This window comes from Rhipicephalus microplus, chromosome 5, assembly GCF_043290135.1.
Source record: "Rhipicephalus microplus isolate Deutch F79 chromosome 5, USDA_Rmic, whole genome shotgun sequence".
Lineage (NCBI taxonomy): Eukaryota > Metazoa > Arthropoda > Arachnida > Ixodida > Ixodidae > Rhipicephalus > Rhipicephalus microplus.
The window spans coordinates 25,569,401-25,584,154 of record NC_134704.1 but is presented as its reverse complement, the minus strand read 5'-3'; the positions used below and the strand labels follow the sequence as shown (position 1 = coordinate 25,584,154).

At 44.3% G+C, this 14,754-nt stretch overlaps 1 protein-coding gene across 4 annotated transcripts in view; it reads right to left on the bottom strand.

Annotated features, from left to right (window-relative positions):
• Positions 1-14,754, bottom strand: part of LOC119173954 (protein DOP1A) — a 64,365-nt gene that overhangs the window by 10,310 nt on the left and 39,301 nt on the right. For 3 of the 4 annotated variants that reach the window (XM_075895030.1, XM_075895032.1, XM_075895033.1), the window contains 9 exons: positions 13,248-13,436; positions 12,770-12,895; positions 11,735-11,872; positions 9,237-9,397; positions 9,053-9,119; positions 7,326-7,464; positions 6,201-6,334; positions 5,604-5,713; positions 3,282-3,493 (listed from right to left, as the gene is read on the bottom strand). In XM_075895030.1, the coding sequence (XP_075751145.1) occupies positions 3,282-3,493; positions 5,604-5,713; positions 6,201-6,334; positions 7,326-7,464; positions 9,053-9,119; positions 9,237-9,397; positions 11,735-11,872; positions 12,770-12,895; positions 13,248-13,436 (1,276 nt within the window). The remainder of the gene's footprint in view (positions 1-3,281; positions 3,494-5,603; positions 5,714-6,200; positions 6,335-7,325; positions 7,465-9,052; positions 9,120-9,236; positions 9,398-11,734; positions 11,873-12,769; positions 12,896-13,247; positions 13,437-14,754) is intronic. The other variant, XM_075895031.1, reaches the window with a different exon arrangement.

Genomic DNA, 14,754 nt, shown 5'->3' with positions numbered 1-14,754 from the left:
CCTTCTGCTTCTTTTTTAGAAAAGCAATGACATCTGTCGAATTCTTTGTTAAGAATGGGTCCCGCAACTCGAGCCCCCGCAAGTGGTCAAATAAAAAAGAGCTAACTTGTTGTAACCAAGTACCGCGTTCACTGACGATACACCTGAATGGCATGTGTGGCTTGTGTGTCTTCACCACGAAGAATACGTCCAGAGTTCCTTTCTTGCATTTCCTGATGTCACTGGCTAACCTAGGAAGCTGCATCCCGTTGCACATAGCTATCGCTTTAGTCTTCACTCTGCAAGTTTTGCTGCTCACCTGTACAAAGTTCTTCGATAAAGCTTCAGTGGCCTTTTCCTTGTACAATGTCGCAGACATCACCACGAATCCGCCTTCTTTATCTCCTTGTAGTAGTCGAAGGTTGTTCCTTTCAAAGTAGGAGACGACATGCCGTGTGCTGTCTTTTGGTAGAAGGTCCCTTTTCCGCGCAGTTTTCATGATGCTGTCAACACCGTCCAACAGACACCGCTCACTGTCATCTCCAGCTTTATAAGCCAACTTCCTGTTTAACGCGAGTAGATCGTGCGCTTGGATCGTAGGCGGCACGCTGTACTTCGGGCCTTTCTGCAAAACGGCAGCAACACCCTCGGGAACAGGCGACCACGAAACCTTGCAGTCTTGTTCTCCTGGACGGAGCGTCTGTTCCCGAGGGTGTTGCTGCCGTTTTGCAGAAAGGCCCGAAGTACAGCGTGCCGCCTACGATCCAAGCGCACGATCTACTCGCGTTAAACAGGAAGTTGGCTTATAAAGCTGGAGATGACAGTGAGCGGTGTCTGTTGGACGGTGTTGACAGCATCATGAAAACTGCGCGGAAAAGGGACCTTCTACCAAAAGACAGCACACGGCATGTCGTCTCCTACTTTGAAAGGAACAACCTTCGACTACTACAAGGAGATAAAGAAGGCGGATTCGTGGTGATGTCTGCGACATTGTACAAGGAAAAGGCCACTGAAGCTTTATCGAAGAACTTTGTACAGGTGAGCAGCAAAACTTGCAGAGTGAAGACTAAAGCGATAGCTATGTGCAACGGGATGCAGCTTCCTAGGTTAGCCAGTGACATCAGGAAATGCAAGAAAGGAACTCTGGACGTATTCTTCGTGGTGAAGACACACAAGCCACACATGCCATTCAGGTGTATCGTCAGTGAACGCGGTACTTGGTTACAACAAGTTAGCTCTTTTTTATTTGACCACTTGCGGGGGCTCGAGTTGCGGGACCCATTCTTAACAAAGAATTCGACAGATGTCATTGCTTTTCTAAAAAAGAAGCAGAAGGAAATAGGTTTTTTATTTTCTATTGATGTCGAGGATTTGTTCTACTCTGTACCGCATACAGAGCTGTTTAAGTCTGTCCGAGAGTGCATTGAGTGTAATGGAACTGTTGCATTTCAAAATTCTGTGGGCATTAGTGTGGACAAGTTTATGTCGCTCCTCGAGTTTTACCTTCGGGCGACGGTTGTTTCCTTTGACTCAGGCTTGTTTGTTCAAAAGAAAGGGATATGCATTGGATCTTGCGTTGCCCCTGTGCTGTGTAATATTTTTTTATCTTCCATTGACCGGGATTTAGAATCCACGTTTGACAAAGGCACTGTCCTGCAAATTTTTAGATACGTGGATGACTTTTTGGTAGTTTTAGCAGCTGATTTTAATCTGACTTATGACAACACCGTACAAAGCGTATTATGCTACTTTAAAAACCTAGGGAAAGGCCTGAGTTTTACGCATGAGGTGCCGCTGAACAATAACCTCCAATTTTTAGACATAAACATTAGATGTTGTGATGGAAACGTGTGTTGGATGTATTCGCCAAGAGCAAAGAAAGAGCTGTTACCGTATAACTCTTCACACTCTAAAACGGTAAAGAGGGCCATCGGTTCTCTTTGCCTTGAATCTGCCCTGACAAAGTCATGTGAGCACATGCTTGAGACGAGCTTCACCGCCCAGATAGAGAGACTAAAAAACGCTGGCTTTCCCAGTTCTGTTTTGTCAGCTGTTGCTGAAACGTTACTACAAAAAATGAAAGGAAAAAAGAAAACCAAACAGACAGGTCCAGAGCAGAGGATACCACAGGTGTTGCCCTATACGCACCGTGTAGCGCATGGCTTGAAAAAAGTGGCGCTCAGGTTTGGAGTGTCCGTGGTATTTTCCGCACCAAGGAAATTGGGTGGTTTGTGTGCACGCATCGGGAAAAAGAAGAAGTTTCAGTGTGAGGCGAAGCATGGGAAGGTTTTTGTGAAGTGTGTTGTTGGCGTGGTGTATGCAATTCCATTGACGTGCGGGATGTTATACATAGGCCAAACAGGGCGTTGTGTGAATTTTAGGGCCTGGGAACATTTCAAATCACTTGAGAAAGGCACAGGCTCCAATCTAGCCCTTCATTGTAAACAGTGCAATTGTAAGCCACTGCTGAACGAAATCAAGATTTTAGGCAAAAGCCATGAAAAATTGGCACGGGAAATCTTGGAAGCTTTTCATATTGCAAAGAGTGGTGAAGCATGCTGCAGCGATAGCTCCGTGACACTGCGCAGGAAGGAAAACACGTTCCTAGAATCTTGTTTGTAATCTGTAGCGATTAGTAGAGCGAAGAAAGCTTTGAATGATTATGAGTCAGTTTATTACTTTGGGCAATTTTTGGTTATTTTTTAAAGAGCACTTAGCTTCACCATGTGACCGTATGAGTATATATACTTGAGCCATGCATATGTGAATAAACAGTTGGTAGTCTGGCCTCTTTCCTGTCTCCTTCTTCGTTTCCTGTGTGCGTTATTTTATTGGCCGGAAGTTTTTCATCTGATACAATGCTTTTGGAGCATATTTTAAGATGTGGTTAAATGAATCCCTCATGAACCATTGATTCGGCATTTTCCCTCAAGGAATCATCTACAGTAAACTCTCAGTAAACGGAAATCTGTTAAACAGAACTACTGCCTAAACGGAACTATTGCCACTGCAATACTTGGTTACGGGCTCGTATAGTGCACTTGTGTTCACCTCTCAGTAAAAGGAACTCCTGTTTAATAGAACATATTTTCTCGGTCCCATCAGGTTCCGGTTACTGAGAGTCCACCGTATGTTATTCCAAGTGCCCACATCACTTGGAAAAAGAAGAATACATAAAGTAATTTGCAAGTGGTTGGAAAGGAACAGGAGCATTCAATATTTCTTTGATGCACATCCAAAATTCTTGTAGACTCTTAAGATAACTCCATAAAGCATGGCATGCACTGTGAAAACACACGCACCCATGAAGTCCCTGAAGGTGGTCTTGTCATTTGTCATGAGGTGGTCCACTGTGGCACGCCAGTGAGCGAGGCAGACCAGATCCATTTGGAAGAAGGCCGGCTCAACCAGCAGCTCAAGCGCATCACGTCGCCATGCCTTGCGGGTGTGTTGGTAACCCGACAGGCTCGACACCAGTTGCGAGCAAGCCCGAAAGCTGGGTGCATTGTGAACCCTGCATAAAAAAATAAATAAAAACAGACCACACTCGAGGGATGCAGTAGAAGCAGAAGTTGGGCAAGTTGGCCACTGTTCATGCCGAACCCTCTATTCTACTTTCATGTTTCAAACAATGGCAGCAGAATAAACATGGCTTGTTGAAACGTACAGCCCTCATGGACTAAGGTTCAATGTTAATTTTTTTACCGTAAGAATCGGAATACAAGTTGACTTTCCTAACTTTAAATCTTCCCCCCCACCCCCCCACCCCCTCCCAAAAAAAATTAAAATCTCTAAGTATCGTGGAGCACCCTTACCTTGCTAAATACGCGACACCCAGCTGCGCTGCGGTGACATTTATCTTTATTTGGACACTAATCTTATGTATTTACACGCCAGGAGGCCACAGAGTCCTGTCACTGAAACTCGTCCGAACTAAGAGTCTGACAACGTCTGTGTAAGTGTTCGAAAGAGAAGCTTAGCTTTAAACTAAATAAACTACTACCACACAAAATTTGTTAACAGAAGCTTTCCAAATAAGTGAGCAGACAAGTGTGTCAGTGAGCTATTTGTTGTTATTCAGTGGCAATGAATTCACTTCCATGTAGAAGAAGTTCTTGTCTTGTTTTCGTTTTGTAACTTTCTGGATTTCTTCCGTACATGCCCTCTGTGAGCGCCTGTTTGTTAGCCTATGCCCATGTCTTTTGTGCATGCCATCATTTTCACACTACCGAGAACCCCGAAGACAGATGCAACTTTTATTAAGTATATATTAATCCTGCTGACTGACCGTTATGAAACGGTTGTGGCATGTTATAATGGACTTCAATCTGTCACCGAAGCATGTCCATTACATGCTATTGTCGTACTTTGTTTCATGTTAGTGCGGGCAAGAAATGCAAGATTTAACCACTCATACTTCTTGCACCTTATCATCGGCTCTCACGTTTTGTCCCGGGGTATCCTGGAGTGCACCTTTCCAGGCCTCTAAACTGATTTCTCGAGTGCAGTGCACTTACCGTAATTACTTGAGTCTAACACGCACCTTTTTTCCGGTTAAGAGAGTTCATAAATCGCATGTGCGTTAGAATCGAGTACGAAAAAAGAAATATGAATATGGTCATTCTATTGCCATCGCCCCTTACAAAATGGCCACCCCCTACGTGCGTCGGCATGGCGCGTCGGTCATTTCTGCTTATGTGTTTCCCATGCGTGGCACTTCATACGTGTGCTGAGGAGTTCGTCATCTTGTAGTGCATTAGCATTGACGGCATGGTAGGGCCGACTCCAAAAACTCGACGAGTGCACCACAATGCTGCTTCTAAAAGAAAAGTCGTCGCGTGTGCCGGAACGGACAGAAATCGGGCCGCATCGTGGTCATTCGGAGTTCCCGAAACGTGCGTGCGGGACTGGCGGAAACAAAAGCAGAATATTGTCGACAGCAAAGATTCACGCAAAGGCTTCAGTGGACCACAGCAGGGTCGGTTTCCACAAATTGAAGAGCTGCTCGGCGGCCCGTGACGACAGAACTGCTCCAAGTGCAGGCTATGCAGTTAGCCTTAGAAAAAGGGCTAATGCAGAGCCATTTTAAAGCGAGCAGGTGCTGGCTAACGAACTTTATGAAGAGAAAAGGCTTTTCCCTCCGAAGGCAAACGGGCATATGCCGGAAGTCACCGGAGGAGTACCAAGAAAAGCTTCAGAGTCTTCAGAGGTTCCTCCTAAACTTGCGGCACAACTACGGCTACCTGCTAGGGCAAATCGGGAATGCCGATCACACGCCTCTTTACTTCGACATGCCTGGCACCACAACCGTCTAGGAGAAGGGGGCGAAGCAAGTTTGTGTACTGACATCGGGCCACGGTAAAACTAGAGTGACAGCAATGCTCTGTTGCACGTCAGATAGGCATAAGCTTCCCCCGTACTTCATATTTAAACGGAAGACGCTCTCAAAAAGAGTCGTTTTCGCGAGTGGTGTGATCAAGCGGGCCAACGAGAAAAAAGGGTGCGCGTTGCAACCGATGTCTTAGTTTTTTTTGTTTTTTTTTTGTCGTGGAAACCGGGCGCGCGTTACAATTGAGGGCGCGGTAGAATAGAGTAAATACGGTATATTGTATTAGAAGACTGACCTGTGGTTTCGGAGGTATGGCGTGACGTAGAACATAATTCCGCTCAATAGTGGGACAACTTTTTCCTTCTCTTCGCTCACATAGACGACATCAAGCACTGGAGCTAAAAACTGAAAGAAAAAGAGATAAAATACTGTTTTAACACTTGTCCCCACTGCATAAACATTCTGTGCAAATGCTTGGTCTGTTTACCTCAATTAAAACTCATTATTGAACAACCGTATTATGAAAACATGTGAAACTAATCTCACATAGCAATATTGCATTCAGTTTACTAGAAAATCAAACAGCTGTGATAATGACGTAGCAATGCACACATAGCCACTGTTGAGGCAACAACTGTGAAAATGTCACTACTAGGCCTCTTTAATTAAAATGGGATGATATATAAAGCTCTCATGCCTAGCACCAAACAGCAAGAGATTCAGCTGAGTAAGAGAAAAGCAATTCTCTTCCCCCCCATGACACAGGTCGCAACTTGCTGCTGAAGAAATGCATTATTAAACATCAAAGAAACTAATTTTGCACAGCTAAGCAAACATTTTTGCAGAGTTTTTATGAGGAAAGCTTAAAGCTAATGAAACAGTGCTGGCTAACCTCTGCTAGGACAGAAAGTGCTTGAACGCTGTACTGGGCATAGGAAGTAGGATTGTACGCTGGCTGCACGGCCGCTTGTTCGGTTGTGTCAGCGTCATTTACAAGGATGCCTTCACTTGCCGCAACCATGTCCCCTGCAAGGAGGAAGGATTATAGATTAAAAGAAATGAACTAGCTACATTTTAAAAGATGTTTGATCAAGCCCGCACACATATTGCGGGCGATCGCAGGTACTGCACAAGCCTGTTTGTAGTTAATTGGAAAAATTCGGAGTTGAACTCATTTACCGCATCATACTACATTTTGTTTGTGCATGACCAATTTTGAAGAAAGGAAGAAAAATATATTACAGGCAGTTCCATGCAATGAAATGCATAAGACCGCAAAGCTGCTGCCTCTTTCACTAAAAAATTTGTTTCATTTTACTGATATCTTCATCGACTACTCCCTCAGGTCATGCGACCAGCGTGGCATCTACTACTACGATGAGAACGATGATGACGGCGCAGGGTAAAGGGACAGCTCAGCCTCATTTCTATACTAGCCATTTAGTGCCATCATCATTTTCTTTTATTTATTTCATTACAGACTTCCCCCTCTGGTCATGTGACCTGCATGACTACTGCTACCGTAAATTCCCGAACAAGAGCTCTCCTTACACTGAAAGAAAACCAGACAAGTTTTCAAGTTTTGGAGTGTGAGGGGGGGGGGGGAGGAAGCACCACTAAGTGTAAAAAATGAACACCTGTGGTTCTAATGAAATGCTTCACTAAATGCGCAAGCATTCGCTGTTTCTAAACTAGCAAATGAAACAGCGAGAACAGTGGGAGGGGACGGTGAAGGGCACTTGCTCGCCCTGTCGTTGGTGCATATTGGAAACTTCTCAAAAAAGAAGGGCGGGGGGGGGGTCACTTGCTTGAGTAGGAGTGCCTACCCTGAAATTTACGGTACTACTACTACTACTACTACTACTACTACTACTACTACTACTACTACTACTACTACTACTATGATGGCAGTGGACAGCGTAGACAGAGACAACATCACATTAAAAAAGTTACACAAATCTTACACTCCTAGTTACTCCCAATGCCTTGTAAATGCAATGTACAGTAAGGCACAAACCTTCAGCGTCAGCATCACTGCCCATGATGTCAGGTTGGGGACCTGGCCGAACGGCAAGATTCCTACGAAGCCACGTTGTCTGCTCCAAGCTGGCACTTGCCACAGTGCTGCATGCCTCTATCACTTTCTGAGTTATGTCCTGTACGTGAAAACAGCGCTGAGCAAGTGAACTCCTAAATGCACCACCTCAGCATTACGTTCGAAAAGTTGATCCAAGCAGAGCTATTCTCATTAAACTGCTCGTGAAATATATTTAGTGTAACTAAATGACCCCTTAATGCACAGGCTAGAACAAGGCTTTAGAAAATTATGGTGGCTAAAGCTAGCTTAGCTCAATTAAGGTGCAACTTTACTATCAGAGTTCCTAAATCATACGGAATTCACAACTTTCCATCGCCCCCGTGTATCGAAACCAAGATTATTTAATAATATCTGGGTTTCATGTCCCAAAACCGTGAATGATTATATGAGGGACGTTGTTGTGGAGGGCTACAGAAATTTTCAGCTTTTAACATGCACTGACATCACACAGTGCACGGGCCTCTACCACTTTGCCTCCATCGAAATGCGACCGCTGCGGCCGAGATTGAACTCTCGACATTCGGGCCAGCAGCCGAGCATCGTAACTGCTGCACCACCGCGGTATACCAAAATATGGACTCTCCATATGCCGAAACCACGCAGGTATTGCTGTTTGTAGCCTTATCTGCTGACCAAAAAAACAAACTAATAAGCACTTATGATGACACAAGCGCTGCATACGGCATTGAGCGCCTTGCAAAAAACACATGCACGGGCGACATCGCGGCAACTTGGTGTTTTGTACAGCTGTTCCCAGATGGCGCGACGATCGGCAGGTCCCCGCAGAATCAACTATGGACATGTCCGAGTTTTGGAACGCAGTTTTGAAACTGTCATGACTGAAGAACTTTCGTTACTGTGTAATACCTTGAGCTTGAGTTCATTTCGTTCTGCTCGTCTTTTATACAGGACTACTTGCATAAAAGCAAGTCTAAACAAACGCCAGGCCTGTGCAGAACGCGAACCACTGTCACAGCGAAGGCTGAAAAATCAGCCTTTCAGAGCCTTTTTTTAGCACTCTTTGGGCAGCTGCTGCAAGCGCACTTGCAGGGTACCCACTAAGCCACTAATCATTGTGCAATAGGCGGGCATCCACTATGCCATCCTTCGTCATTTTTCAGAGAAGTGTGGGACCCGCTGCACACTTGCAAGGAAATTTGTGCAATTTTTCTATGCTGCGGCTGACGAAGATGAAGAATTATGTCAGAAGTTTTTGTAATCCCTACAGCCCCCTGGAGTGAGTATGTGCCAGTGTGATCAAGATCAAGCTTTTGTAAAAGGTTGGAGCATTCGAAGACCCACTCGTTGTGCAATTCATATTATATTCCACCTGGTTGTTCCATTGCTGTTCTAAAACGCTTTATTGCTCATATTAACGCAATTCCTTTCCCGACATGAAGCCTGTCGAAAGCCAGTTTGCAAAGGAGTTCCAAGCACCGGCGTGGCTCAGTGGTAGAATACTCCGCTGGCACGCAGGGCACCTGGGTTTGAATCCCATCATGTCCTGGGTGTTTTTAGTAAGTTTTTTTTTTTTTATTTCGTGCGGTAGTGATTACGGACACCGGCAGCGGCAGACAACTACAGCGCCACACAAGACCTGTGTTGTGGTCTCATAACAGCTTTCGCTCTAAAAAGAGCAGACTCGCCTGCAAATCCTTCTGGTCCTTTTTGTCCTCAAGCAGGGGTGCCCGTTGAACAAACTCGTGGAGTAGCCTGAAAAACAAAGTCAAACAGGACGCTTGTCCGTCTATCGCACCCCCTCGAAGCACTTGATTGTCTGGCCTCTTGATATATATTGCCCGTTATACAGCAATACATTGTTGTGCTCACCCAAGCAGGTGGAACTGCACCAGGGGCATGGCTGTGAGCTGAAGGCCGTCCTTCCACAGACCCAGCAGGGAGCTCCAAGACTCCTGCAGCTGGGTGCCTGGCGTGTGTTGCACGTAAGCCAGGAAGAACTGCAGCATGCTCACTTCCAGGGGAACCCGCTTCTGAAAGAGTTGACATGTCAACATCCACTTGGCCACTGTGTTTTCAGACTTCCAAGCGTGCTCAGGTCAAGATCAAATCCCGACGCTTGCAATGAACTTCATAAACACAGATAATTAAAAACACACCTTATTTAACAGTACCAAATTATCAATAAAAGATTGGAAATTTTAAGGGCTCATTCTTTTTTTTTATACACAACATAATTATTAAAAACAAAGAAAAAGAAGGAAAGTGTGGGATTGGGCTAGTTAGCAATCCATTATTAAACTCAACGCGAAAATTTCAGACAACAAACACAAGAAACGTCTTGCGCTTGTCCTCGTCTCTTGTGTTTGTTGTCTGAAATTTTCGCACTGAGAAATTTAACCCTTTGCGGTTCGTTGTTGAACAGCGCCCGACAAGGCAACACGGCTGTAGCGGTCCGCTGTTGGGCACCACCAGACAATTGTGTTCATGGTATAAATTTTGTGGCTTTTCTATTTGAAGTCATGCGCATCTTTAAAATACATGAAGCGCCATCTCTTGAGGAATGAGTGAGCTTAATTTGTTGAGGTCGACATTTTTTTTACACTAGCATGTAGCACTATGTTCCGCACGAAGCCTAGAGCGTACCCACTCTGTGCGCGGTTCGCTGAGAAGCATGGCAACGTTTTCACCACGTGCGTTTTATGGTGGTGCTTTCAGCGAAAGCGAGGATGACTTTACTGAGGAAGAGATCTACATGCCTCTACCAGACAGCAATTCGACAGGGGTGAGTGGCGATGACAACAGCAGTGAAGACAACACCTCTGTTTTTCTGCAAAACTTGCGTAACAACTCTAGCTCCCAACCCAGGAGAATGTATAAGTGGTATCATACACTGCCCAAATAACGCTAAAGGAGTTGCTTGCAGAATGCAGGAGAAAAATAAATATCCCCTGAAGTTTTCTTCCATAGTGTGTGTTTTTATTCGCTATGCCAAAAACTGGCAAAATGGTTTCGGACCAGTAGAGCCGGAAAGTGGGTAAAAAGTTTGGACCGCAAAGGGTTAAGAAAGAGAAGGAAATACTATACTTTGCTAGGCTTTCTTGTTCGTTCTAATCAATCTAGTAGCACATTACATACATATAAGGCAGCATGGCAGCCAGTCTAACCCTTTGCGGAGCTTTGTACACATTTTTGTACACAACTTGTTTGTGCTGGTTGTGCTGACTAGGGCCCAAGAAACAGCAATGAGGTTTTACCAAATCAAACACCAGTATGAGTCAAATACTGTTTGAATAGTTTTCTAATAATAAGGCAAAGCAGGCCTATACTGGTCAGGGGCCCAAGAAACAGCAATGAGGTTTTACCAAATCAAACACCAGTATGAGTCAAATACTGTTTAAATAGTTTTCTAATAATAAGGCAAAGCAGGCCTATACTGGTCAGGAGACAATTTTCAGAACAGCCCCATAATGCTACATTTCATTTTGAACAAACACTTACAAGCTTAAACACTAGAACATTATGATTACTTTTAGCAGAGAACGATACTACAAATACTTAATGTGACCAGCTGAAGTAGCACTGAATAAAAAAAAAGTACATTTGCTAAATATGATGGGCCCCGGAGGAAACAGCAGATCACCCATGAATTTAGAAATGAAGTACCTAGATCCTGTAAAATGAACCTTGTGTAGTGTGATGCAGGCTTATAGAGCACCTGACACTGCCTCCCCTCAGACTCCGCAGTAGGAGAACGCCTCCCAAATAGCGAAGTCCTGAGACCTCTTCACATGTGGGGCAAAGCACCACATACTTTGTGCGCAAGGATGATGTCATCATTGGGGAAGCACAGCTGGCATTATTAGCACTAATAAGATGACCTTTAGTTCATTGCAGTGCAACAAATCCTGCCCCGAGGTTCAGTTGCGATATGATAAAGACAACTGCATTCAATGGTTATATACGGATCGTGCCTGCTGTTGGGTCTACCTTGTGACCACTTGCACAGCCCTTGAAACTCTTTGAGGTGTGTTACGATGGCTTGTAGCTTGAGTCAGTAGTCCAAACATGAATTCATCACTTATACGCTCCTTCTTTCTAAATAATTCTTCAATTTCTACTTTCGTCATTTTCAGAAAGCGTGATTTGCGCTTCTTCCAATTCCATTTTATCAGTTGCCACATTTTGAAGCGTTTCCAACTGCTGCCACTGTTTGCCTGACAAAGCCTTAGCACTGTTACAAAACCGTGGATTTGGAAAGGTGGTATGAAGGCACATCCAGCCCAAGTGGGGACGAGAAGTCTCTGGGATGCCAAGAAGCTGTGCAAGGGTTTAGTTTATGAGTTGAAAAACAATGCTACAATGCATACCTTGCGGTCGTGGTTGGTGGGAGGTGGCTGGCGGATGACTTGCCGTACAACTTGGACCACACTGTCCATGGGAAGAACCTTGATGGCTGACACCAGTTCCACCAACAGCAGCTGGTCAGGACTCCACTGGGGGATCACCTGCCACAACAGAAGCACATATAGAAATTGCTACTTAAAATATGCACAGTAGAAACAAGTCTGGCACTTATTAACCAAGTTCTGGGTGATACCAGTCCTCCCCTGTTGATGACTGGGTAAAGAACTAAAACACTACACCGTATCTTAGTGTCACACGTTGTTCACCAATGTAACACCACCCAACGTGATTGTCACAAGTACATACCACTAATGTTTCCTAAACAACCTGTTGGCAAACACCAATTTTCTACGTTTTCAAGGCACAGTTTATACACGGCAAGACCTTTAGGCATAACTTGGATGTAGGTGAGGCATTTCAGCATATACAACATAAGAACATGTTTCAGGGAATACACAAGACAATGATTGCTCTGCTTAGTGTGTGTCAATGCAAAACGTAGCTGTAGTATAACTAAACTGCTAGATTTGATTTAATTGAGGACACATATGGCTCTTCAATATATGTACACTTCAGAATCCTCTCCTGCAAGTTTTCTCGGTTTTCTTAACTTTCTCTTGTCACATCAAATTTATCCACAGCAGATCACCTATAAACTAACAAAGCACCAAGGCCTCCGGCTTTTAATTACGTGGCCTGTGATGGCTCAGCTGACGCCGCTTCCCCTCAGACTTCGAGACGAGAGAACGCCCCTCAATCACGAAGTCCTGATCCCTCGTCACATGTGGGACAAAGTCCCACATACTTTGTGCGCAAGGATGATCTCATCAGTGGGGAAACAACGGCTTTGCAGCATCAGGGAGTGGCTTGTAAGCGATCCAAGCAAACTTAGGTGACGTGAAATTTTCAAACCCAGTTATCTTGCAGAGGCTGATGCTACTGTGACTGCTATGAAATAGACAGTGTCTAAAAATGAAAAGAGCTTGTGAACGTAATACCTTGCGTTGAACAGATGTGTTCTTCTTTCTTCGCTCGTACCACACAACAGCAACAGCTGCCATGAAGTTGGAGCCATAGGTCATTGAGATGGGGCTCAAAAAACTCAAGATATGCTGCTTCACAACCTGTCAGAAAGCAATGAAGGAAGAAAGCTCTCCTGCGGCTATCAAGACAGAACCAGCTTTTGAGACCGATGAAATTTACCTTATGACTTTTGCACATGTAGGAATTTTCTAATTTGCTTTAATATACAAGATTTGTCTAAATATGCTAAACTCGCCATCTTTTTTCGTAAAAATATTATTATATCAAAATTTTGGAACAAATCTAAATACGTAGCTAAACTGAGGGGACAAGATCCATACATTTCAAAGGAGGCATAAAACAGTAACAAGAAAAACTGCTACATTGCAAACGTTTAATATAGTAGCTATAACAGTCTGTGGAGGCTTCAGAGAATGTGCGTACTGTACTCACCTTGGGGGCACCCATGACCCACAGCTGTGCAAGCTTGGGGCTCAGCTGAAAGGGGCCCTTCTCTTCTCGGGAAACAGCCTCCCAGACAGACACAAGGGCAGCCAGCAGGCGAGGAAGGTTGCTAAGCAGGGTGCGACGTGTTGAAAGGATGGGGTCCAAGCTGCTTCCGCTCTCGCGGGCATGCATGTCCTAAAAGTCCGTAGGGACAAGAAATGAAAATGTGGGTAGTCCAAAACGATTGTTTTTCACCTCAATGCTGCACCAATGAAGAAAAAGCTTTATTGTGGATAGTCAAGTCCTGTTGACTTCATTACACAGCAAAAGTTTGCACCAGCAATGCAAGTATGCGAAAGCTCCTTATAATAATAATAATAATAATAATAATAATAATAATAATAATAATAATAATAATAATAATAATAATAATAATAATAGAGGGAGGTGACTGGCCTACAGAATATTCATTAACTCTTTAAGGCACTTTGTACAGATTTGTACAAATGACTTTTTTTGCTAGCTGTGGATAAGAAACCATTGGATAAGAAAGAGCAAGACTAAGCTTATGTAAATGCGTTGGGTGCCAGCGAGGAAGGCGGTTCTCGCCAGCACCGTGGTCGTGGTTTTGTCCCGAGTGCCTCGCAAAGGTCAAGGGTCGAAGCAGCTTGCTTTGCTTGGCCTCAAGCATTGACGGTACCTGGCCAATGCGTCCGAGGAGAAGGCTGCGTGACTTCGTCGACCTCAGTCTTCAGCACCTGCCTGCTCTGTCGGCGCATCCACTTCAGCGTTGCCCTGCTCTTCACCGAACTTCTGCGGTGCCAGCATTCCTGTGTTACATCACGGCAACGCAGACGTGCCCCGTAAACATTTCAAGCACTTGCCCGTGAGACATTCTCAAGCTGAGACTCAGATTGTGCGTTGCTTCAGGAGTTTTTCTTCTCTGTTATAACGCATTGTCCCCAAAATGTCCTTGCTGCGCATCTATCTTTTTTTTGTATGTTGCGGAAAATTAGAAAACAGTCTCACCATTTTATTACGGATGTTGTCGTCACTGACGCAACGAAGTTCATATTATCAAAACAGTTGAAGAACCTCATTACACGTGTGAACTATACATTTGGAAAGTGCTTTCAAGGCTTACCCCCTCCACTGAGTGAAGCTACCTCTACAAGTGGGTTACGTGCGAACAAATACGCATATATTTGTTCATTTCAAAAACTTTAAAATTTTCAATAATTTAAATTTGAATTGAAGCAAATGTGGGCAGTGCAATATTCATTTGAATATTCCCACAAGCCTAAGCAAGGCACTTTGGGCTATGGATGAAATTAACTACCTGCATAATTAACATGTCTTCATTTGCCTTCATTCTCAGTACTATATTGCTGCATATGAGCTCTTTTCTGAAGGCACTTCCCTATTGATGAGTCCTTCGATGTCTCTATTTGCCACTTTTTACAAGTCACATGGCAAGTACATTTTTGTTAGCTCAGAACAAATATAAACAAAA